Here is a 26,589-nt window from a genome sequence, read left to right on the forward strand (position 1 = left end):
GTAACTCTGTTTTCACATGCTCAGATCATTCTGGACAGTCTTCTTTTGGAATGAAATGTTTTCAAAATTGGTCTCTGTTCAAAAGGGCCTTTTTTTTCTTTTCTTTTTTAAATGAAAGTCTGAGCAAAATTCCTTCAGTTGTTTTTGAGTTCTACAGCAGAGAGAAAAAATGGTTTAAAAATTATTGCCACACTTTGTCCCCCATGCAGGGGACTCAAATAATTGCTGAACATTGAAACTTGGAAAGAAATATTCACTGAGGTGTGAGTATATGACCAAGTTTGGGGTGGGAAGCGGGGAGGGGAAAGGTTGGATAAAAAATTTACAAGCAAATTAAAAAGATCAGTGGGGATCTATTAAGATTTTTTGCCCACTGAAGTTCCACCCCTTTTATGACATTAGAATGCACCACCTCGAACAGCCTAGACTGGTACAGACGGCTGCTGCGGCTGAGATAATTTGCACAAGGGAGGATATAAATGTTTCACTGAAAAATGCACAGCACAATCCTCCAAAAAACACAATCTTAAAACCAGGAACAGAAGAAAACTGCTGGCACGAAAAAATTGCAGAGTCCATGATTTTAGGGTTTTGACAATTTTTGCTGCACTCTGCAATATTCTTCTGATTCAAAGCTTTCATTTAAAAAATAGTTTCTGTCTTTTCCCACTGCTACAACATTGTCATGATAGGGACTAACCCTGGAGCTCTTACATAATTCCCCCTGAAGTTAAGAGATATTGTATGTGAAAGGGCTGCAGGATCAGGTCCACAATGGAAAGAGAGGTGCTTCTGAATAGATTATCCAGCCTTACATAAAATTTATCTACAAGCAAGTAGCAACAGCAGTAAATTTTGGAACTCACCCTGTCCTCATTCCCTTCACCTACAGGAGATGTAAGTTTCAAAGTCTGAGGCCAATTTAAATGGCACCAACATTATCGGGTGTCAATTTATTTTTCCTCCTCTTAAAAAATAAAAAAAAGACATTAAATGCATAAAAAAAAATCCTGTTGAAGGCAACATTCAGGTTTAAGAATTAAAATCAGAACAACATCAGAAAAAGAAAGTGCTTAAGCCAAATTCTGTCCTCATTTAGGTCCCAAACCAGCAAAGCACTTAAGTATGTGCTTAATTTAAGGACTTGATTTGTCCTATTAAAGTGATCAGGGCCTTATATATCATACATCTCCACTGACTTCAATTGGGTTGAATGATAAATAAAGCAGGACAGAATTTATCAGAAGGTTCAGACAGCAACATTAATTCATCCGAGTTGCACATCCTGCACTTTAAAGGCTATATATTTTATGACATATTCAGCACCAGATACTGAATGAGGAAAAAAAACCAAATTAGAAGATACAACATTACAACACAGCCAGTTAATGTTGCTGAAGTAACTTATGGTGAAATCCTGGTTCCATTGAAGTCAATGGCAAAACTCCTATTGATTTCACTCTTTGGCTTCAGCATTTCCTAACTTCCATTTTATAAAATATATAAAATCACAACTTTAATGCTGAATTAATGTAGTTTTGTGTATTTAATTATGATTCAGTTATATTATACCAGTACATATTGGACTAGAACTTGTTCTTCCCTTTCCGACCTGGTAAATATTTGGGCATATTAATAATAATTAAAATATTGGTTCATCTATTGTGAAACTTAATTGATCGTTGCTGGTAAAGAACTGTGGCATTACATCATCTATTTTAATTTTTAAATTGTGTGTGTTTGACTCTAGAGCTCATGAAAGGGGCCAGATGGACAGCCCCAGAGACTGAAGCCCTCTGTTTTGCCACAGAGGGTTTGACTACACTGCAGCTGGGAGTGAACCTCCCAGCCTGGGTAGACAGACTCAAGCTAGATGGGCTTGAGCTAATACACTAAAAATAGCAGTGTGAACATAGTGACTTGGGTGGCAGCTTGGGCTTTCAAGCCCACCTGACCTCTGGTCTGAGCTTGGGTGGCTAGCCCGAGTCTACACTGGAGCCGGGACATCTACACTGCTACTTTTAGTGCACTAGCTCAAGGCCAACTAGCATGAATCCATCGACCCGGGCTGGGAGGCATGCTGCCAGCTGCAGGGTTAGACATACCCAGAAAGGGCAGAGCACTGATAGCTGCAGTACAGACTCCATCACACTGCAGTATACTTTTCCCTGCCAGTGCCAAATGTTCAAAAATCATGAGTCAGGCCCCTACAAATCATGAAATTGGCTTAAAAATTGAGATTTCTTGGGTGCACTTGGGTCACATTTTCCAGCTTTCCTCTGCAATTACGAGGAGTGGAAACTTACTTTTTTGTTAAATGAAATCTGAGATATTCACATAATCATTGTCTGCAAGAGCTGGAGCTCCCCATGAAACACCAGGTATCACGAGAAGGATAAAATTGCAAGAGCTGGTGCCACTGCGATAGAGCTACACTCCATTCCAAATCGTTACCGCCGTTGAACACGGTTGTGAAGAATGGAGATAGCTGACACAATGAAGCACATGATTCATCCTGGTCTACACTTGACTGCAAAGTCAGGGTAGCCATCATGCTAACTAACTCAGTTCTGCACAACCATGTTCACAATGGCATAGCCAGGTTCTAAGTGCAGGGGAAGCAAACATAAAAAAGGCGACCCCCCCCCTTGGCTCCTCCTCTGGCCACGCCCCCCTTGGCTCCTCCTCCGGCTGCTCCGTGCCCCCCCCTTGGCTCCTCCGGCCACACTGTGGTCATGCTGCACCCCCCGCGGAGGGGCTCGGTCTGGGGGGAGGGGGCTGGATGCAGCCCGGCCCGGCCAAGGAAGTTTTTAGGGTGCGATCGGAGGCGGGGAGAAGAGGCGAGAAAGTTTCACGCGCCCCTGGGTGGGAGTCACCAGCTGCCGAGCGACCTCGGAGGAAGCCATGACACCGCGCCGGGCAGCCGCCACGGGAGAGGGAGGAGAAAGGCGCGTGGGAAGCTCCAGGCAGGCTGGAGTCTCGGACGTGAGCGGGAAGCGGACGGTTGGTCCCCTCCCCCCTCAGACACCCCACTCATTGGCTCATTAGGTCCACGCATACCTGGCTGACCAGGGGCCTCTGATGAGGGACCTCCTCCTCCCCCACAGCGCCAGGGTGCCCAGCTCCTGCTGGTTCCCGCTGAGTCCGGCGCGACCTAGGAGCCGGCTCCCCACGGGGAACAGAGTCTGTCCCTGTGGCTCGGGTGGGGAGCTTCCAGCTCGTATCTTCCTGGGCTGGGAGCAAGTGCCGGGCTCGCCGTCCCTCCTTCCCAGCAGGGGCTCAGGCAGAGTGGGCTGGCGGCGAGGGCTCGCTGGGGCTGCCGGCTCCCCCCAGCGGAGCAGCAGACGCAGCCTTCAAGGGGGCCGGAGGGCTCCTCATGGCGGAGGCGGGGGGGGAGGGGGAGAGCCCCATGGCAGAGGCCGCGTTCCGGGAGCGGGACGGTGAGGATGGGGGTGGCTGCATGCCCCGGCTTGTAGCAGGTGTCCCTGCCCCACCCTGGGGGGTGGGCTGGCTGACGGACGGGGCAGATGTCCTGCCTCCAGCCCTCTGCCGCGCGACTCTGCCTGCCTCAGCCTGCGCGGGACCCGCTCCCTGCGTGACCGGGCAGCCCCCTTACGGAGACCAAGCAGCCGGTACATCCCCCTGAGGGTGGCACTGCTCAGGGGGCACTTTGCTCCCCACCGCCCGGAGAGCTGGAGCAGCAGCAGCACCTGTGCCTGGGCAGCAGCAGTGCCTCCTCCCGTCCCTCACTTTCTTCTCCCACGCTCCGAGCCGGGCGCCCCGCTGCAGCCCCTCCACGCCACGAAGCCGTCAGCGCTCTGCCGAGCCACACCGCACCGCACAGGGACCCAGAGCTCTGGCAGCCGTTTTTGAAAAATGTGCTGAGGGGAAGCGGCTGCTTCCCTTGCACCCCACTAGCTACACTACTGCGTGTTCAACCACAATACAATTTGTACTGTAGACCAGCCCCTAAAAGGAGTGGAGAATATTTCTCGCTCTGTGGCTCATTGAATCCTGGACAGTCTGCTGAGACTCAGGCCAAGTAAGCCTGTTGTGATAGTGACATGCAAGCTTGTCCATTGGGAACAGAATGACAGGTCCCATCCTGCAACTGGCTTTCTGTGGGCGGACGTATGTGCCTGCATGCACTGCCAGGGACTTCAGGGGAAGGCTAGTGGGCCTGTTCATGCAGAGCAAGTGGCCAGGATCAGGGCCTAAAATCACTACACTCTATTTTTATGTATGTATCTATTGCTGGAAGAAAACACAAAAGAAGAAGAAAACGTAGCACCCAAAGTGGTACTCTAAGGGGAATATACAATACTGACAAATTATTACTTTTTATTTATTGCTTTTATAATGAAGCATTAATTTATTATTAGTAATATTCATTATTTGTATTACAATAGCATACAGGTGCTCCATCCAAGACTGGGGCCCCACTGTGCTAGACTCTAGCATAGGCACTGACTCCATGGTTCTCTTGGGCTGGAGAGATAGCTGAATGGTTTGGGCATTGGCCTGCTAAACCTAGGGTTGTGGGCTCAATCCTTGAGAGGGGCCACTTAGGGATCTGGAGCAAAAATCAGTACTTGGTCCTGCTAATGAAGGCGGGGGTGGACTTGATGACCTTTCAGGGTCCCTTCCAGCTCTATGAGATAGGTATATCTTCATATATTATTATAAAGAAGGGGGACAGTCCTGCTTTATGGCAATGCTGAATATTTAAGGGACATCATCACTGACTTTAGTCCAGAGAGCTGATGTGACAGGGAAAGTGAAGCAGCTCCCATGTATATGCTGGTGATGTTGCAGACTAGTGAACACAGCTGGAGCATGTGAGTTATCTATAAAGCACACAGGTAAAGCATTTCCCCCCCCCCCCCTTATTGGTTTAGCAAAGGTTATTTTATATCTCAAATAAAAATATTTTAAACCAAACCAAAAAACCAAATAGAGGAAAGAAAAGAAGACACTTGCCTGATCGCCCTAACCCCCTCAAGCTCCATGCAGGACTCTATGACTCACCCTGATCCTGAAAAGCATCAGTGGGACTAGTCACATGAGTGAAGTTGTTCAACAGTGTAAGTGTTTGCATGCGCAGGCCCTCTGATGCATACAATAGGCCTGATCCTGCCAAGGCAGAGTGTAGTGCTCTGTGATAGGGGGCTTGGAGGGCCACATGGCCCAGTGGTTAGCACACCCAACTCTCACCCCCTTACCTCTCTGTCAGTGCAGCTGAAGTGCCTGTTCCTGACCTTAAGCCAGGAATCTTCAGCTTTTCACCCACATCTGGGCCTTGGCCCTTAAGGGGATGTGGTAAAGGGACCCGGGCTTCCCTCCCCACTGAGTCCCAGCCCAGGGCCCTGTGGGAAGCAACACAAGTGGGGTCCTCCCTGTAGAAGTCCAAGTTTGCTTCCCTGGACTACTTCCTACCAATAGATCCCTTAAGTTTGGGGTATGGGCTTTATAGTCCAACCAGTCAGTCGCTCAATGAAAAAAAAAAAAAAGTGCAAAGGAGCTAGGACCTGCAGGTTCTCAAAAGGGGGGGCGGGGGGTTGGAGAAGGCTCTGCCTGGGGGCCTTATCTGTTCTATGGTCCCCCCATAGGCTCAACCTTCTGTCTGGCTTTCCAGAGAAGGATTCCTCTGTCCTGCAGCCTGTTACTACCCTTTGCCTGGGCTTCTGAGCGCCTTTTAATCCGCTCCTCCAGTCAGAGCATGTTTGGCAGGCCCGGAGGGACGGGGCTACCTAGGCCCAGTATTGCCTTTTAACCTCTTTGGGCCCATTGTGGGGTTTGTATACCCCATCATATGCTCACTACTGCGAGCAGTCCTCAATATTGCCAGACCCAGGCATTACAAAATCATGAGCCAGACGCCAAAAATGTCATGAGATTGACTTAAAAACGATAACCTTTTTAACAATTAATTATGAACCACATGGGTTTTTTTGTTTTGTTTTTTTGTTTTGTCTGCTGTCTTATTTTCAAGCCTTTGGAAGCCACCCAGCCCGGATTTGTGTGTGATCATTTCAGGGTCAGAATTTCATCATACATGTACACACAGAAATGCCAGCCTGCCCCTTAACGCTTGGGGAGCGGACTCCATTTACTCCCTTTCCTAACCCGTGAGGTGTAGGAACTATCCCTCTCCCCTCCCCCTATCATGCCTCCCTCCTCATTCTTCCGGCCCCTCCTCTCTCCCTCTCAGGGCCGGCTTTAGGCACTGCGAGGCCTGATTCGAAAGAGCTGTCGCCAAAGACAGCAGCGGGACTTCGGCGGCAGTTCAACTGGCTGCTGGTGCCTTCGGTGGCACGGCGGCGGAGGGTCCTTAGGGATGTTGCAGGGCCCTCTAAGGGGCGCGGGGCCCGATTCGGGGGAATCAAGTGAATCACCCTAAAGCCGGCCCTGCTCCCTCTCCTGACCTCCCCCATCCAGGCTCCTGCCCCACTGTGGCCAGCTTGAATTCAGGCCTGCTGGAAGTATTGGGAGAGACTATCCATTTTGAGGAAGAGCAAAACATGGGGATATGGATAGGGGTGTCATTTCTCACGCACAAAACCCCCACCAGATTGGTAGGGGGAAACCTTTAGACAAAGTGTTTAGCTAATATTTCAAACAATGTAAAGTAAAATGGAATTTAAAACTATACAAATGCTTTAAAATGAAACAACAACAATAATAAACCTATGGCAGGCAGAAACCAGGCAAGTACTTTGGAGGAGGAAGTAGATTCCTGTTTATAACTGAGAATGTTCTTACATGTAAATACCCAAAGATGTAAGAGAAGCTGTTAGAGGAAGTACTTAGATTTTGCACATACTAGTCATATAATAAATTCCACTGCTGCCTTGAATCCCAGGTGTATTTTTCTTGCTCTACCTGCCCCTTGGAACCCTCATCCTATCAACACTAAACTCATTACTTTTGTAAGAACCATCAGTTTCTCAGTGGACCCATTCCAACTTCAGCTGTTAGCTCCTCCTTCCGTCTTGCTCTTTATATCACTGCCATCACCAGCTACTCTTCCCACTAGACCTATCTTTAGGGTAACCAACTATACAAATTATGGGGACCAAAGACAACATGATCCCTACATTATCAGATAAAAAGGTGGATGCAAATCAGGCCATGAGATACCTCTTACCTCAACTTGGGTTCTTGCTGCCAGGAGGGTGAAGGTATCTCAGTGAGTTATTTCTTGTCTCCTGATCCCACTGATAAGGCTGGCCTGGGAACTGCAGAGCTCCCAGAAAAATAAGGCCCCCAAGTTGCTTTGCTTGTGGCTGGCCCTGCAACCCTACAATGCAGTCCAAATCTCAGTCCCGTATCACTCTATACTCTTGAGGGGTAGGGAAGGCAGGAGAATTCCTTGTGCTGCTCCATCCATTAGGTACTTTCCCATTCTCAGCACGAGTTAATTCTTTAAATCCTGGTTAAGCTTTTCTTTTTTTAAGTTGATGATGCACAGTTTCTGGAAAGCTTTTTCTAATAGTCCACATGGGGGATGAAACTTAGAAACACACTGAAATGTATTATATATATTTGCATATAAAATAAACAAGGAGCAAGTATGAATTACAAAGGTACAAATAACCCCAGGGGTCTGGGTGACATCTTAATAAAGCTGTGAAAGAGAAGCTCCAGTGGTTTAATTAAACCACCAGAACTCTAGCAAGGGTGTGAGCCAAAACAAATGCTTCTCTAACTCACTCCCCCACCTGATTATCAGGGATCACTGGCCCCAGGACACACTGGAGACCAGAGCACGAGAACAAATGGGCAGGCACCAGTCTTACCATGAAGATTTCTAGATCTCATGAGTACATGTGAGCCAGTGAGTGGCCAGATTCCAGCTCTGTGCTTCATGACCCCATTATTGCAGAACCTGACTCATCCATTTTCAAGACTGTTTTTGAATGAGAGAAGAGACGCAGTTACAAGATGCTCTTCCATTGTTGTGGGTTCAACTACAGCTGTGCAAATAATGGATTTTTTCGGTTGGTGGTCAAAATGGAACCTAAAAAACCCCCAAACTGTTTTCAAACTGAAAAAGTTATTTTTTTTGTTTTTTTATTTCATTTTTAAAAAAAACCTTTTAAAAAAAAATAAAATTGCAGTCACATCAAAACAAAGAGGATTTTTAATTTAAAAAATGTCAGATGAAATGCTTTGATCTTTTCTTATTTCTTTTTTCTTCAACTGAAACAATTCAGTAAATTCAACCTGAATTCACACAATGTTTCTGTTGCAGTGTGAGATGAGAGAAGTCCTAACTCTACCACCATAACTGAGTGGGGGCCTGGTGCCCGATTCTGTGTTTTGCCTCTTGGGAGGCTCGGCACAAGGAGGGAGGCCTTTGTACCTTTGGGATTCTGCGCTGGTGTGGGCCAGGTGTATAACAGAAGTAACTCCATGGGCCAGGAGTGGTGGAAACTCCCTACAAGTGTGGGGGGCCACTGGCGCCTGAACCATGGCCCCACCCCCTGTGCTGTCCCTTCCCCCTGAGACCGCTCACCGCCCTTACACCGCCCCTTCCCCTGTGCCCCTGTCCCCTGCTCGCTCATCTCCGTCTCCTCCCCCCATCGCTCACCTTTATGGCTGGTAAAAAGCGGGAGGGCATAGCCCCCTAGCCCCGCCCTGTTCTGGCACCCCTGCCATGGGCTTACTATAGCTTATGGTGCCTCCATACGGCTCAGAGTAGCTGAAGTGTAAAGTGCCCTGGCCATGCTCTCCCCTCTAGAACTTAAAGCATGAGCCTCTACTGCCTGCGCCTGTTAAAGCTCTAGCTCTGCTAGCCACAGCTCATGTTTTAAGATTCAAAGGTCCCTGGTTCAATCCCTACTGCCAATGAGCCACCGAGCTCCCCTACAATTCCAGAGTAACTGCATGTTTCTAGGAAAATGATGAGCCACGAAGCATGCATGCAGTATTGTTGAAGCCGTGTCGGTCCCAGGAGGCTAGAGAGACAAGGTGGGTGAGGTAATACCTGTTATTGGACCAACTTCTGTGGTGAGAGAGACAACGTTTTGAGCTACACAGAGCTCTTCTTCAGGTCTGGGAAAGGCACTCAGAGAGTCACAGCTAAATACAAGTGGAACAGATTGTTCAGCATAAGGAGTTAACACATTTTGCAAGGGACCATGAAACAGTTAAGAGTTACTCAGCCCTGCATGGGGTCACTTTAGGAAGGTTTTCTTCACAACCCTGTCTGGACCCTGGTAGCGGAAGACATTTTCCAGGAAGAGCTGAGCCATCTCCTGTGCAGTAGAAACAGTACAGGATAGGATGAAGTGTGTCATCTTTGTAAGGTTGTCTATGGCAACCAGGATTACTGAGCGTCCCTGAGAGTGGGGCAATTCTACGTGAAATTCATTGATAGACCAAGGCTGTGGAGGCATGGGCAGATGCTGGAGGAGACTTAGGGGTTTTGATCATGGGTTTTTGGTACTTGTGCAGAGGTCACAAGATGTTATATAATCCTTGATGTAAGCTCATAGATCTAGCCACCAGAAACGCCTCAATACCAGATTCCAGGTCTTGAACTGGCCAAAATAGCCTGTAACAGGCAAATTGTGGCATAATTTCAATACCTGAAGCCTAGGTTGTCCCTCTAGAAAATAAATGCAACCCCTGCAATAGAGGAGGCCAATCTGAAATCGGAACATTGAGTTGGGTCACATAAAAAAAAAATTAAAACATATCTCAGTTGTTCAAGGTCTGGTGATTTGGGTTTTGAACAAGTCATCAGGGATCAAGGAGTAGATAGAGGACATCAGACTGCTGTCAATTGTTCTTTTGCCAATGTTGGACACCTTGAGTATGGTGGTAACGGGCTCTTTACCAGGTTTCAGATATTCATCTTTGAGATAGGGCATCCATCTTCCTGTTTCTTGTGCCTGGGCGATAGCTCACAAAATTGAATCAAGCGAAGAACAAGAATCAGTGGAGTGGCATTGGTTAAGGTGTCTAGCAGTCCATAGGTACTCCAGGTTCTTGTGGTCCATCAGAGCTTGGACCAGGAATCTGGCTACTTCTAGGAGGTGGTGCCACTCCACAAAATCTGCCTTGATAGATAGTAGCTCCTTGTCCTACATGTTGTAATTTTTTCCACCGGGGTAGCTTCTGAGACTACAAGGCACAGAGGTGGAGTTGGTTATGGGGACCCACATGTTGAGATAATACTGCACCTATGGCAAAATTTGAGGTGCTAATCTCGAACATACATGGTTTAGTGGGATCTGGGTAAATCGTGATGAGTGCTGAGATGAATGTCATCTTCTGTCGTGCAAGGGCTGACTAAGTCTCCGTGGCCCAGGTGAACCGGGCCCTCTTTTGCAGGAGTGCCATTATGGGTGCAATCAAGCTAAAGAATCCTTTAATAAATCACCCGTAGAAACTGGCAAATCCCAAGAATCCCTGCACCCCATGTGTGTCCTTTGGTGCAGCCCAGTTGGATATTACTACCACCTTGCATGGCTCCATGGTACGTCCCTCAGGTGAGATGACATATCCCAAGAATTCCACTGTGTCTTTAATGGAACCTCGAGCTTTGTGAAGAGTTTGTTTTGGTGGAGTCTCTCCAAGACAATACGCACATAATGATTGTGGGGGGCCTGACTTTCAGAGACAACAAGGATGTCGTCCAGGTAAATTATGACAAATTGGTCCAGCATGTTCCTAAACATGTCATTTATGAAGTACTGGAAGGTCGCTGGGGTGTTGCACAACCCAAACAGCATGACCAAGTGGCCATACATGGTCTGAAAGGCAGTCCTTCCTTTTGTCTCCTTCCTGAAACCACACCAGGTTATGAGCTCCATGGAGGTCCAACTCTGTGAAGACCTTGACAGAGTGTGGCCTTTCAAACAGCTCATTAATAATTGGTAAAGGATACCAGTTTCAGATTGTTATCTTGTTCATGACTCTGTAATCCAGACAAGGCCAGAGGAAGCTGTTTTTCTTTGCCACAAAGATGATTGGGGGCCCCACTGAGGACATGGAGGGGCAAATGAAACCCTTCTGCAGGTTTTCCTTGGGATCACTCCAGAAGGCCTGAAGTTCAAATACAGAGAAGGAGTAAATGCACCAAAAGGGAACCTCTGTTCCTGACTGGAGGTCGATGGGACAGTCATAGCTGTGATGGGGCAGTAGGTTGTCAGGTTGTTTTTTGTCAAACACATTGACATAGTGTTGATATTTAATAGGAATCCCTGGAGCTGTTGGGGAGGTCATGGGGGTTGCGGGGTCACCTTTGGATCATCTCTTCACATCTCTGAAGGGTTGCCGGTCTCAGGTCATCTCTAAGGAAACAGGACTGTTGATAAAACAGGGAGTCAAAGCGTACCATACCTGACCGCCAGTGGAAGCGTGGGACATGGGTAATGAGTAAGGAGATGCCAGAGAGAATTGATGAATGCAATGCACGAATTAGCCCAAACTGAAGGATTTCTTGGTGGCCTAGAAGGGTAATTACCTCTAAAGGAGCCGTCTGGTGGGTGACTGGTCTCAATGAAAGGCGTGATCTGTCTATGGGCTGCACTAACTCAGGGGATCCCCAGGTGGGAATTTTGTTTGCTCAGGCAAACTTCAGATCCATGAAATTTCCTGAGGCACCTGAGTTTGCCAGCACCTGTAGGTTGATGTTGGGATGGTACTGGAGAGGGAGTTGGAGATAAGTTAGACACAGATTGCCCATCACCAAGATACCGACAGACAAGCATTGGTCTGGGCTGCTGAGGGAAGAGGGGACTGGTGCCAGCGGGGCTGGTGCCAGCAGGACTGGCTGGAGTCAGGAGGACCATCTTTTTGCTTAGCAGCGTTTGGTCAGGAAGTCATCAATCTTGATGCATAGGTCAACGAAAACACTCAGGCCAGATGGGGATTCCACCTGTGCCAGTTCATCTTTAATATCTTTGTTTAGACCGAGCCAGAAATGGTAACGCTGCACATCCTCATTCCATTCAGTGTCTACTACCAAGCATCTGAACTCCACTGTAGATTTAGCAATGGGCCGGCATCCCTGCCACAACACCTGAAGTGCAGACTTGACCGTATCCTCACAAGCTGAGTCATGGAAGATCACCACCATAGCTTCAACAAAGTCCTTAAATTGTCCCAGAAGTGGGCTTGACATTTTCCAGGAGCAGAGACACCTAAGCCAGGGCCTCCCAGATAAACTGGCTGATAATCAATCCAACTTGGGCTTTGTCAGTGGGGTATGACAGGTAAGGGCATGGGACCTAACACCTTTCTGGTTTTTCTGAGTGTCCCCCTCAGGGCACAGCAGTGCATTTAACTCTGTAATCATGGCTCTACTCTTCTTAATTTTTCCATCAATATCTGGAGAAGAATAGACACCCCATTAATGTATCCAGCTACTTTGATTTCTTTTTAAACAGAGAGGATAAAATGTGAACACCAAGAAAAGAACCCCCACACACTCAAAGACAGTTCTCAGGGGAAAGGAAGTTGGGAAAGAAATGGAAACATGGAAGAAACGCTGTGATATGTGGGCTTTTAAAGTTTGATTAAAATACCTGACAAGTGTTGCCTTCATGCTGACACTAAATAAACAACATTTACAACTACTCACTGTCAAGGAGAACACTGGAGAGTCAGTCACCCCAAGGCAAACACCTTTCCCCTAGCTTTTGTTTCCATGTTTGGGTTTAACCTCTTGTTTACAGACTTGAGTCAGTTTGTTGCACTGCTTCTACACTGCTCACTCCTCTTGACTGCAAAGGATTGAGACTAGATTAAAAGGCATGGGCGAGGATGCTGACTTTCATCATTTGCTTGGCTGTCACTGTGAGAAGAAATGAAACAGCATTGGCATATACAGTAATGTTCTTATTTACATTTGAGTGGTAACCTTTCCTTTCATCCTTAACACTGTGGCAGCTTCTCCTGGGGATTTGTTATTTCAGAAATATGTAGGTTCAGGATTGAAAAAGTAAAAAAAACAAACAAAAGGGGTGGGTGGAGAGGAGACTCTTCATAGGGTAAAAAGAAAAGCTTTCCTCAAGACTGAAGGGGGGGGGAGATACTGTCCTGTATATACATATTTAAATATGTCTGACACAGAAAATCAAATATTATTCAAGGCTAAAATAGCTCCATTTTAGCTCTCTTGTGCTCCTATTGATTCCCAACCACATTTTCAGAATATCCCAGACTGAAATAAAAGTTTCAGCTACTTGTGGTTAACACCCTGAATAATAATAATAATAAAGAACTCCACGTACACAGCTTGGTATGCCAAATGGCCCTGCATGGAACAATTTCCCTTCCTAGAAAATGAATGTAAACTGGCCAACTCTTGACTCAAAATAAGCCAGAAGTAGCTTTCTGCTCTAAATTTGAAGAGATGTAAACATCTAGGGCTAAATCCTGGCCCATACTTAGCCTCTTTGTGCTGCTTTGGTATTATCAAAAGGACAGAAACCTGCCTTAGTATAGCAGTCATGAATTTCCCCAACATGGGATGGATTTTCCTAGCCTGGTTCTAGCCCACCACTTCCCAATTCTCCCATCAAGAATTAGGGAACATGAGGGGGGCATTCCATAGTGCAATGAGACATAGTAGGAGCACCCCCCTGTGCTCCAGTAATCCCAGTGATGTAAAAGCCCCTAGAAGGCAGTTAAAAATCAGTGTTATTTAGATCAGCCCTGAGGCCCAGCTGTCCAAGGGATAGGGGAAGCACAAAGGTTGCGTACACGTTTGCCAGCCCCTTTAGGTTCAGCAGCAAGTTCAGTCTGATGGATCTGAGATCACAGGGCCCCAGTCAGGGACACACAGATCCTTCCATGTTTTGAGAGAGCCCTTGTGGGGCATTTTCTCTGCTTGGTCTAGCAACCAATGGGACCTAGGGTGCAAGTCCCTAGTAAGCTTTTGTACTTCTAGCCATTAAATACACACCAGAAATTTGGGAGTGGAGTTTTTCAGTTATGTTATTCTATTATGCAGCAAAAATATGTCTGTTCATTTATTGCAATTAAATATATCTATTCCCATCCCTCTGGGACCATATACAAATAATATTAAAAACACAGCCATCCAGGGACCAATGTCCTAAACAGTAATAGACTCTCCCAAGCCCCAGAGTGTCCTTAGAGAAAGCTCATCTTAGTGAGCCACCCACCTACTCATTCCTTCCCACCCAAAAATCCCTGGGACAACAAACAGGTTTTACAACAGGACCTGAAGGTCAACAGAGAAAGGCTCTGACAATTGAGGGGGAAACAAACTGCACATCTGAAAGAGCCCTTTATCTGTCACCCACATATCACACAGAGTAGAGAGCGCACTTCTGACTCCTGCAACCGCCAGAGGAAGAAAAGCAGGAAGGCAAAATGGCAGGTGGAGACAGATTACCAAGCAGGAGGTGGCAGCATTTTGGGCTGGGATTGTCAAAGAAAACTACAGCAGCTACTGTAGTTGCCCAACACCCACAGAAATGCAATGAGAGCTTATAGGCTCCTTACCAAATCCCAGTCTTGGTGGATTTATGCAGCACAAAGGAATTTATGTGGCAAGTAGATGAAAAGGTAAAATATGCTGCCCTCTATGTGGTCGCATAACTATTAAGCATGGGCGCCTGTACATGGCCTTTTACAATTGTAACTCTCATCTTTCTCTTAGCTCCTTACCTTCCCCACCCCCACAAATCTTACTCCGTTACCTCTTGTGCTACAGCTAACCTAAATTGTAGACACCATCAGGCAGGAGCTCATCTTTTTAAGTTTCTCTGCAGATCACTGCACACATATAACACTAAAAAAAAAAATGATAATAATCATTTGCTGTGGGAGCTATAGTTTTTAGACAGCTCTAAGCATTAGCCAGTGTCTCTTGTTACAGCACTGAGAAGTTAAAGTTAAAGGGCATTATAGGGGAAAACTGAGGCTGAACAATTCCCCTGGCAGTCCCATTCTTTTGATGAACTTGCTTAGAGGGGTTCGTGTTCCCCAAGAACGGAGAGCATGTGGATACACTCCTAATCTTCAGGACTGAAAAGCACCACAGTTAACCTGTACTCAAATCAACATTTCTGAAGACAGCAGATCCTGACAGATTACAATGCCTGATTTGGCTATTTCCAGAAATGTGGAGTTGGCAAAGCATTGAACAGGTGTCTCAATCATGACAAGAAGTCCACAAAAGTATTTCAAACAAAATTAGGTGGTGTAGTAGAATGGAGGAGATAGCTGGCCAGATACTCCGTGCTAAGAGTCTTATTTATTTCCATTTAGAATGCAGCCGATCAGGCAGTCGTCTGCAACTCTGGGCACTTTTAGCGTTATTTAAAATAAAAAAACAACCAAAGCAAAGCTAGCATCAAGTTGACAGAAAAATGCCAGCAAGCCCTCCCCAGCAGAACCCAATAGGTAGGGCTTTCCCCACTAAACTGACCATTTCCCCATAAACAATCCCCCCATGAGTCCCCACTGTCTTCAGATGCCTGGCTGGGCAAAAGAACAAGCCTTACCACATACCCTAAATCCCAGACTGTCTCAAACCAAGGGCAGAAGCTTGGTGAAAAATGCGCTGCAACCAGCATCTATTTAAATCATTGGATTGTGGGTGGAGCCCACCAGAAGACAAATGGCCCTGCCCTCTCAGATGAAGGAGGGGGCTCTGGACTATTGAAATCCTGGAAAGAGGTGGCATGAGCCCACCAGAATGAAAGGTCCATTCCCCCTCAGAGGAGGGGCCTCTGGACTGACAGCACTGGAGACTAAAGTCTTATGTTTATCCACACAACGGATACAGCCTGGGCAATGAGAGAGCAAGCTTCCCCACCTCCCCTTCTACAACCGATGAGAGATCTTGGGAGAGAGACAACTAACCACAAATGAGCAGTGGGGAACAGATAACGGAAGAGCAAGAGTGTGTTAGGCAGAACAACAACGGCAAGAACAGAACAGCATGAGGGAAGAGAGGGAGCGGGGGGGAAGAGAGCAGAGCAAGAGGAAAGTAAAGAGGAAGGACAATAGAGAGCAAGGGAGAGTGGACAAGACACAAAAATGTTTCGTAGTTAAGATATGAAACAAGGAGGGAATGTTACCTGGTTCATTAGAAAGAACAGGAGAAACAGGACAAGAAAGAATAAAAAATAAATAAGAGAGAGAGAGATAGTGAAACGAAAATAACCAGAAAAGAGAGAGAGTATAAAGAGGGAAGTGGAAGAAACACGAAGAGGGAGCAAAGGAATGGGAAAATGGAAGACTAGACAAGAAAACATACTTGATCCGTTTAGGCTGGAAATATTTTATTCTATGTTTTATTTGGGACAGAGGCAAAGATTAAAAAAATACAAAAGTTAGTGACTTGAAGAGGGAAACAGAAAAGGGGCAGTAATTGGGCTCAGTTTGCCAGCTGTCATCCTGCAGGGAGATAGATTGCTCTTCCTAGCCCCAAAGATACTAGCAGCCCAACAGCTGGTCACCCAGCAAGGCATCCTGATTCCAGACAGAAAAGGTGAAAGCAGAGACATCTTTCCTTGGCATCTGCCTATTTTTGCATGCTAGCTATTCTGCATACTTAAATTAATGATCAATGTAAATAAACTCTGGATAATCATCCTTATTTAGAATTTGGTTGCCAGCGCCTTGTTTTAAAAAAAATCATTTTCCTTGCTCTGAGAAACATTGAAGTTGCAGGCTCGCTCTTTCCTCTTGTTTGGTGTGCATTTAGGACATACACAAAATTTAGAGTCTGGATCCTAGAGTATTGTGACCTGGTATGGTACTATGTATATATATATAGATATCACACACACACACACACACACACACACACTAGGGTTACCATATTTTGAGCCTCCAAAAGGAGGACACTCCATGGGGCCCCGCCCACGCCCACGCCCCAACTCCGCCCCTTCCCCAAAGTCCCCGCCCCAACTCCGCCCCCTCCCCTGCTTCCCGCGAACATTTGATTCGCGGGAAGCCTGAAGCAGGTAAGAGGAGGTGTGGAGGGAGGAGGCGCGGCCCAGTCTGGCCCCCCCTGGCCTCTCCAGCTTGGGTCGGCTCGGGCCCTGGGGTGCCGGCCCTGGGCCCGAGCACCCCCGGCCCGCCCAGGACTGCCGGTCCCCGGCCCGGTCCCCGGCCCAGCCCCCAGCCCCCCGGCCGAGCACCCCTGGCCCGCTCGGCACCCCCCGGCCCCCGGGCCCCCGGCCAAGCATTCCCGGCCCGCTCGGCGCCCCCCGACACCGCCGGCGCTCGGCATGCCCGGCCCCGCCGGCCCCAGGCCTCGCCGGCCGCCGGCGCACCCGGCCCCAGGCCCCGCCGGCCCCCGGCCCCCCGCCCCGCCGGCCCCAGGCCCCGCCGGCCCCACCGGCGCTTGGCACCCCCAGCGCTCGGCGCCGCCGGCCCCTGGCCCAGCACCGCCGGCCCCCGGCCCAGCCCCCGGCCCAGCCCCCGGCCCAGCCCCCGGCCCAGCCCCGCCGGTCCCCATTTTCCCGGACATGTCCGGCTTTTTGGGATTTCCCCCCGGATGAGGATTTGGACCAAAAAGCCGGACATGTCCGGGAAAATCTGGACGTATGGTAACCCTAACACACACACACACACTACTAACTCTTCTTCTATGGCATGTGTTCACATGGTGGCAGGAGAGGTGCACTGGCTCCCTGCTTCGAGACTCTCTTTGAATGCTATCTATGCTTAAGGCACCAAATTATGTGTTCAGATATCTGCACACAGCTCCCATTGACTTGAGGGCAGGGTGGATAAAAATCAATGATTTTTTTATTTAAATCCAATTTTCTTGAGTTTGTTATTTAAAATATAATACATTTTTCTTTTTAAAAATAAACCTGTTTAAAATGAAACCTGAGTTTAATATAAAATATATTGAGGCCTTTATTTATTATAGCCTCTTAAAACATTTAAATAAAACTAAATCTACGAGTCTCTATCAAAAACTTTGAGTTAGAAGCTGCTTTTTGATATAAAGAAAGAATCGGGAATAACATCTAACTTTTGAGGTCAAGCTTTATAAATATGGCACAGTGGGTCAGCCTAAGTATCTTAGGAGACTGTCTCATTTTCAAGAGACTTAGGAATGTAGGAACTTAAGCTCCAGGCCCTTTTACTTACGAATATTTGAAAATTTTTCCAGGCTGACCTGAAATAATCAGTTTAATTTTCTGACTACAGTTAATCCCTCTGTTTGTGAGCTGAGGGGTGAAAACATTATCTACTATCTGTTCTAATCTTTTAGTTGTAAATGTTAGACGTGTTTTGATAAGAGAAGTTTATGTATCCAAAACTTTAAGATTGTTTTGTTTAATTTTAATTTTCTAAGTCTGATATGCTGTTTTGTGGGTTTAATTAAATTCCAGTTACTATCCTAATGTCGCTTGACACAAATCATGAGCAAAAAGTGAATTATCTAGCAAATAAGCAGTATATCAGTCACCATTTTCTAACATACTAAAAATGTACAATCAATAAGAATCTGAAACAGTTAAGCTATATAATTGCTTAAATAAATGTATATAGTTATAGTGTACTCGCCCACATATAAATTTACATAGTTACGTAATAAAAAGAAGTATCACATCTATATAAAAGCTCTATTTAGTTGTAAATCAGCATATTTAATGGTTATATTAATCAATGACAATGCACCCTTTCTTTAGAAAATAACCGAAGTACAAACAGAAAAGTTGATTGAAATGGATGATTTAAATTGAGGCTTTCCATTTGGTGGTTTAAATAATGATTTAAATCGCTGATTTAAATCTCCTGGATTTTAATCAATCCACCCTGCTTGGGGGGTACCATTTTCCAGCTACATCTGGAAGAATAATTTGTCTGTGTTTTTTGTCAACTATATATATATATATATTTGCCAGACCCACCGCACCATCTTGGAATGTGCTGCTACAGCTCCTCATTCCAAAGCAGCCCTTACTACAACTATGAATAGAGCTACCAAATCAGCTAAATATTTGAATTTGAGGATACAGTATAAACATGTGATATCAGCTTTCTGCCTTCAGGGAAACCCTAAAAAGAAACGCACCTTCAACCCCTGAGTTTTTACATTGTATTAGGATTCACAAAGCATTTGCGTCCTAACAACAAAACATGTCTGTGGTGTTCAGAGAACTGTAAATAATGTATTTGTACTGAAATCAAAGCTTTAGAACTGTGACAGGTATAGCAGCTTATCATATTGCCCCAAAAGTGTTTGATTAATAACAAATAATTTATTTTCCAGGCAGCTGATTTGTGTTCTATAAGTTTTATTTTGTTTTTTCTCCCACTGGAAGTAGGGGGGAGAGAAAGTGGGGATGAAGGATCTTCTGAAATTCTAATGGAGTCATTTGTATGTTTGTGAGTATCATCTACACACTCACCCTCTTCTCTTCCAAGGCCTTGTACCACCCTTCAGCTTCCAAACTGACCAGTGGGATCGCTGTGGAGCAAACAAGGCCCTCCTTCTTCCCACTATTAAAGAAGTCTCCCTTGACAGCACTCCTAGGCTCCAGCCTGTCTTTTATAGAAACATATAATACATCGGGTTTTTTGTTTTACTTTAAGAGGAAAAAAAATAACAAATTATGTTGCACTTACTGAGTTCGGCAATGCTTCCCACCCGGGTAGCGAGCAAGGATTGCTCTATGGTCCTTAACTCTGATTGGCTAAACATCTGTACTTCGCCAGGCTTATTTGACCTTTGTTGGTCTTTGTGAAGGTTCAGACTGTCTGGCAGGCAGAGAACACCTAGAGTTAATAAAAGAGAGAGAAAAGAAAAGATCAATATCATTTTAGACACTATGGACAGTTGCTGTCACAGTCAGACCTTGCTGTGTATGTTTCAAGACCATGTGTTTGGAGCTCAAAAGATATCTATGTTGTTTTTTTTATAAAACAAACACATGTAATATAATTATAACACAATATTGCAGCTGAGTCAGATACTCAAAAATGTCCCTCATTAACTTTTCAGAATACCCTTAAGTCTCTCATGCTGTCATTGTCCATTCTGGGGATAACTTTTATAGGAAAGTCCAGTAGAATTGTGTAGAGATGAAGTCAAGAACGTTCCAGAGAAATTAAGCAGAGGTCTATAGAAATTACTTTAAAAACAACTAAATTCAATAGAAAATTCTATCTATAGAATTCTGTAGGTTAGTATAAAAACCTCTATATAGAAAGCTTATTTTATATAAAATATTATAGGGCCTTTCTATAAGGAAAATTCCATTTCTAACTGTCAAAACAATGGACAGTATCAAGATGTCTGCAATGACATCTCGAAACGTATTGCATTTGTTCTGCAAATGTAACTCCTGGCTGTTGAACTGTTTTAAGTTTTGAACCTCTGCCTATAATGCAGAAGAAGCACAAAACTAGTTTAACTGTAATGCACTTTTTCAGGGGCAAATAAAGCCACTGTACTGTCCTACCAAATGGACTAACTCAGATATACATTCATTCAAAAACAACACTAACATTCTGAGAGATTATCTAATCACTCAAACACATATAAGAAACAAATGTTTATCATTTGAAAATAATTTTCATACTACAGAACAGAACTTATTAAAAGCCCTAACACCTAATCTCAAACCATAGATATCAGTGACATCAAAGTGTGGTTAAGGCAGAAACAATTCTCCCTTTTTTGAGGTATGTGAACAGTGCACCATGTGCCATGATGTCAACAGTATCACATTCCATGAGGCAAATTCACCCTTGGCATAAGCAGACGCAGCTCCATTGAAGTCACCTCAACTAAAGTCACTGAAGTCAATGGAGTTGCACTTGCTTATGCCAAGGATAAATGTGGACCTATATTTGCCTGTGCAATTTGCAAAGCTCTGATGCCTCTGTGGTAAAAAGGCAGATGTTGAAAAATATGAACAAAAAATGGTGCTTGTGAAAGGTGAGGGACTGATAACCCTGCAGACCAACCAGACATTACAAAACAAGTACAGCAACAGGCACAGCCTCCCACCAGCCCACTAATGTACCCCAAAGCTTTTCTTGAGGAAGAGGGAATAATTCAGTTTCCCTGTCCCATTAGATACTTGGCCTCTCTCTGATGCGAATGCGACTAATCTAGCCAATGAACATGAACTGAGGAGCTATTTGTAAAGTGGCTACCTCTGGGACTCTTAAACAACAAACTAATTTCACAAAGGCCACCGAACAGCCATCCGAGGGTAGTGATTTTTGGCCATTGCTGACCTGAGTGGAAGTCAAGCCCGTGACCTAGAACTGAAAGACTCCATGAAAAATATCCGTAAAACAAACAAACAAAAAATAAAAATCTTTCTACCTGCTCCAGACTCTTCCTTTTTCCCTGAGCAGAGCTAAGAGGACCCGCTGCAGAGATGCCTCATATGGACCATCATTCTAGCCACACCCCTGCACAATACTGTGATATTCATAAGCACCTAATTAAGCTCATATGCACAAGATAACCAGGCACTTCATGCTCAGTAAAAGTTAACTGAAAATATCACCGTTTCACTTTTTGACGAGTTGGTAATAATAAAAATGTCTAACGTTTATACAGCACCTTTCCTCCCAAGGGGTCTGAAAGTACTTTAGAAACAATATTTAGCTCCACTGAAATGCAGCCACCTGCGTGGTGGAGAGTGGCCACAAATCAACACCCAGCATGCTGCTGAGCTGTTTAGAGAGGGGTCATTTCAGAACAAAGTCCATACTTTTATGAAAAGTGCCCCGGGTTGTTAATGGCCATGCAGACCAGAACCTCTGTTTTTAAGTCTAGTCTGAAAATAAAATGATGCCACACAATAAAAAAATTAGGAGGGGGGCCATTTCCGTTAAATTGGCGTGCCACAGAATCATGAAATGAAGGGATGAAAAAGACTCTCTGAGTCAAGTATTCAGACATTACACATCAGGCAAAACTTTTCCCTACTTCATTCCCACATGAGTTTTATCTAACCTCCTTTTGAATGCCCGCTCCAGTGATAGTGCCTCAGTTCCCTCCATTGGTCTATTCTAGTATTAATTTAGTGGTGACTCCAGAATGGTGCAGTCTCTGCCAAAATGTGGTTGCATCAATGCTGTGTATAGCAGTTATTACTTTCCTTTGCATGAGAATCCTCTGTACAAGACATATAGCCAGAGAATGTCACTGGTTATTTTTGCAACCACATCTCATAGCACACTTAGGACTTATTTAATATTCACTGTACCCTCTAAGTCTTTCCCCCACCTTCCCATTGAGATCTGTATTCTTTATGACAATGGATTGTGATGATGATGATGATTTAAATAGTGTCAGCAGCGCACTAGATGCTTTACAGAGAAAAATGAGGAAACGACCGGTCCCTGCACCGAAGAGCTTACCATCCAAGGAGAACACAAGAAGGGGATAGGAAGCAAGAAAAGCAGTGCAACTGAACAGTGAAGTTTTGCAAGTGTCTTGTTAGTTCCAAATTCTCTTGGATTTTTCTCACACCCCTCACCCCCAGCTTGGAATAGGTGAGTGTTTGTTAAAAAAGCCTATTGTAGAGTGGCCCTAAAATCCCGAATCAGGGAGGGGACAGACCTGATTGAAGGGGTTCAGGTTCATATCACATGGGTCTTCTTTTGTGGAAGGAAAGATGAGAGCATAGAATCTCCTTGATCAGCTGGAGAACCAGCGTACTGAATTCTTGGCAAGAGGAACCTCTGCAAGAAGGTTTTAAACGAGCCCAGAATGGAGCACGGTCAGAGTAAGGAGGTAGGATGAAATTCTGACTCCACTGAAGTCAATGCCAAAACTCCCATTGATTTGAATGGGGGCAGAATTTCACTGATGTGCCCAGAGACACAAATAAGGCGTATTATGAGGGAAGGACACAGAAAAGAGACACGACATAATACCAAATTGGGATCTAGGAAGTACAGTCAGAACTGATAGAAAAAGTAAAGCAATTGAATGAGAACAGGAGAAACCAAAAGAGGAGGCTTCGTAAAAGATTGGGGATACAATATTGGGATTGAAAGTCCCGTCTACACTGGCTTCAAAACAGAGTTTAAATACATTTCAAACTCAGTTCCAGAGAAACCGTGTTCAAACAACATCAACCCACAACTGACACACACAAAATATATGCTATGGTAGTTTGTTTAAACATGGTGATAGCAAGTATGGCTCTCATCCTAGTATTGTCCGTGCCATAATGAGACCATACTCAGGAGCGGTATGTCACTACAGAAGAGTATGACTTGTTTAGAAGAGCAAAGTGAAAGAGTGAGACATCTGGAGCAATAGTGGGGGAAACAGAGAATTAAAAAGCAATAAAGAAAGGAGACAAAGAAAAGAAACAACATAAGATAAAATCAGCTTTAAAAATCCTTTTGTGATTGGCTTATTTAAATACCTGATGTACTACTCAATATTTATATTCTGTAGATGCAGAAGGCTTTGAGAAGTACAGCTTTGCTTTTTAAAATGCAGAACTGCCTGCACATTTTAATAAGTATTCTCTCTAGTGAATCCTTTCCATTTATTGAGAATATACTCTGCAGTCTTAATGGAGGTGTGTATAATTATAAAAGCAAATTTTGGAGAAAAATATCCTGCCTAAAAGAGATGTATAATTGGTCTGTTATTACAGGATAATATAGTCTATTAGCTTTTGAAAACACTAACTAGAGTGTAAACAATTCTTGTGGCATCATCAAAAAATCTTGTTACATTAAATAATGTATCATAACACTGTAGCCCTGCAAACAATCTTAAAGTGAAAATAATATACACTGATTATTTTTCCTCAGTGAAAACATACATCAATTAAATTTAGGTGGGGGAAGAAATGTTGGTTTAAATGAGCTATACAAAGAAGACTGAAATGGTTTTTAAAATGATATTATACATACAAGAGAGTGTTGTTGAGCAACTAAAGGCAAGAATCAGGAAGCAGGGATTATATTCTCAACTCCATGTCTGGCTTGCTTTGTAACCTTAGTCAACTCATTTAACCTCTCTCTGTCACAGTTTCCTTGTAAAATCCTTATTCGTTAATCGGTCTGATTCATTAATGCCTGGAAAACATTTTGAGATGCTTGGATGGAAGGTGCAATAGAAAAGCAAAATGTACGGTTGTTGAAAGATTTAGCAAACTGTAAGACATATATCAGAGGGGTAGCTGTGTTAGTTTGGATCTGTAAAAAGCAACAGAGAGTTCTGTGGCACCTTTAAGACTAACAGATGTATTGGAGCATAAGCTTTCGTGGGTGAATACCCACTTCGTCAGATGCATGTAAGACATATAGTTTCAGAAGGCTCTACTTTGGTTTGAGATTAGCCAAGATATGCAACAGCGAAATATTTGATATTTACACTGCCAGTTTAGAAACTGAAATTGACCACAGTGGGCAACATATGGAGTGGATGGTAGCTCACTGCACCTGGGGACCCACCAAACAGGCAGTAGTGAGAGAGCAGTGGAGGTAGAAAGGAGCAGGGCAACTTCCATACACTGCTATATGCTCTCCAGGGGTCCAAGCAGAAACAGGCCTTTGATGCTGCACCACAAACACCCTTAGGGGAATTTGTATGCAGCCATTGCTGAGAGTGAAAACAATGTATATCTCCTGAGCTGTGATATCATGGAGAATGGGGGAGCCATACCCACGTCCTTCAGACAGATGTTTCTGCCTTTTCTGTGGATATCCCAAGATACATGTGAATCTCAGGACACCTGTGGAATATGGGGGCTGAATCCCCTGCCCATTACTTAGGGAAGGGGGCTTCATTCCACACGTACCTTTCTACATTAATATCATAAAAGATCGTATTTCCACAATCCCCTACTTATGAACACTGAAATTTCACTCCATTTTGTTAAGCATGTATCAGGAATTCTGAGACATCTTCAACAAAATTTCCACTCTCATCTCATATACCTATGCAAGCACATCACAAATGGAGCATTGGCAGATTGTATGCAGTCTAGTTGTAGCTGTGTCAGTCTCAGGATATTAGAGAGACAAGGTGGGTGAGGTAATATCTTTTATTGGACCAACTTCTGTTGGTTGAGAGGGACCAGCTTTCAAGCTACATAGAGCTCTTCTGGGAGACTGTTAGTTTTATTGTTTAACATAATCCAGTACATATGCACAGAGTGCATTTTGTAAACACTTACAATTTTACCAGATCAAATCTGTTTTTCACCAGATTATCTAAAGGCAAATCTATGACCTACACACTATGAATACACCAGCTTTCAAGTTTCAATCATCTTCCCTAGGAGCTGTTTAAAGAAAAGTCACAAAAATGTGACATTATTTGACAGGAGGTGTCTGGTGCAGTGAAGCAAAGATTGGTATAATTTTCACTCTCTGTTAAATGGCACTAGACTAGGGAGACTGTGAATAGAAACTGCATGAAGTTCTTGGTATCACAGTACCAGAAAAACATTGATGAACTGAAGGGAATTTTGAGAAGGGGAACAAAGTGGTTAGTAGGCTGTAGGCATTGGCTTATGCATAAAGATTACAAGAACTAAGGCCTTCCAATATATAGTCTGGCTATGTGATGACTAAAGACAACCTGGTAACCTATCTACAAGTATTGGAAGAGCATAAACACCAAAGAGGGAAAGGAATATTTAGAATAGTCCTCATCAATATAACTATGAATAATAATATGAAACCACACAAGGACAATTTAAGTTAAACATCAGGAAATATTTCCTAACAATAAGGCCTAAGATACAGTGAGTTAGTGGAATTTTTGTTGCTTGAGTCATTCAAAATTACAAAGAACATGATAATTTGTTATTGTAGGGAACAGCCCTGTCAGCTGCTGCTAGGAGGATTAGATGATTTAATAGGTTTTTTTAAAATGTGTAATTTCATTCATTCATTACCATCAATCCCCTAGAATGACCGACCATGACAGATGATTTCCTGTTTAATGACTGTGATGTGTGTGAAGCAGAAAAACAACTATGCTGATAAGGCATATTTCCTAAACAAGTAAATATAAAGTAAAGTCTGGTCTGCTGTTTAACTAGCAACAGACTAAGCATGACTTGGAAGGGACATGCTACACTCCCTTTCTTGTGAACTACTTAACCTCTGCTGCCAACATCATTTTGGACTTTTTCAAACAAGCAGAGACTGAGTATTTTCTTTACAAATGTATGACAGTGAAATAAACTCTGTATGTTGCAACCATCCCCCTACTGCACATGCATACATAATGCATTTTTATGGGATTTTTAAAATATCTGCCAAGTACCTAGTGTCTGAAATGATCCTTTTAACAAGGTATTACACTGGTCTAAAATTTTTGAGAAGTCATCTGCTTCAGAGTTAAAATGTGCTATTTATTATGTATTTTGATGTGCTGAATTCAAATATGACAATTAAAACAACTGATTGGCTACTGTTTCTAAGTTTTTACATTTGATGTCTATGTATATTGTGTAGATAGTAAAGTTTTAATCATAAATTGTAAACCTAGGTCTTTTCATGTGTTTATGGTTGCTTTACATGATCATATTTCACCTGTCCTGTTTATGTAACACTTTAAAAATCAGCAAAAGGGTTATATAAATCAAATTTATTATGAAACAAAAGGCAAAAAACTATTATGTA

The 26,589-nt window shown here is 44.3% G+C and overlaps 1 protein-coding gene across 4 annotated transcripts in view; it reads right to left on the reverse strand.

The window, feature by feature from the left end:
- The window catches only part of ABTB3 (ankyrin repeat and BTB domain containing 3), a 282,735-nt gene that overhangs the window by 90,038 nt on the left and 166,108 nt on the right, over positions 1-26,589 (reverse strand). For all 4 annotated transcript variants that reach the window (XM_054032688.1, XM_054032669.1, XM_054032679.1 and 1 more), the window contains exon 2: positions 19,588-19,737. In XM_054032688.1, the coding sequence (XP_053888663.1) occupies positions 19,588-19,737 (150 nt within the window). The remainder of the gene's footprint in view (positions 1-19,587; positions 19,738-26,589) is intronic.

This window comes from Malaclemys terrapin, chromosome 1 (genome assembly GCF_027887155.1).
Source record: "Malaclemys terrapin pileata isolate rMalTer1 chromosome 1, rMalTer1.hap1, whole genome shotgun sequence".
NCBI classification, from domain to species: Eukaryota; Metazoa; Chordata; order Testudines; family Emydidae; genus Malaclemys; species Malaclemys terrapin.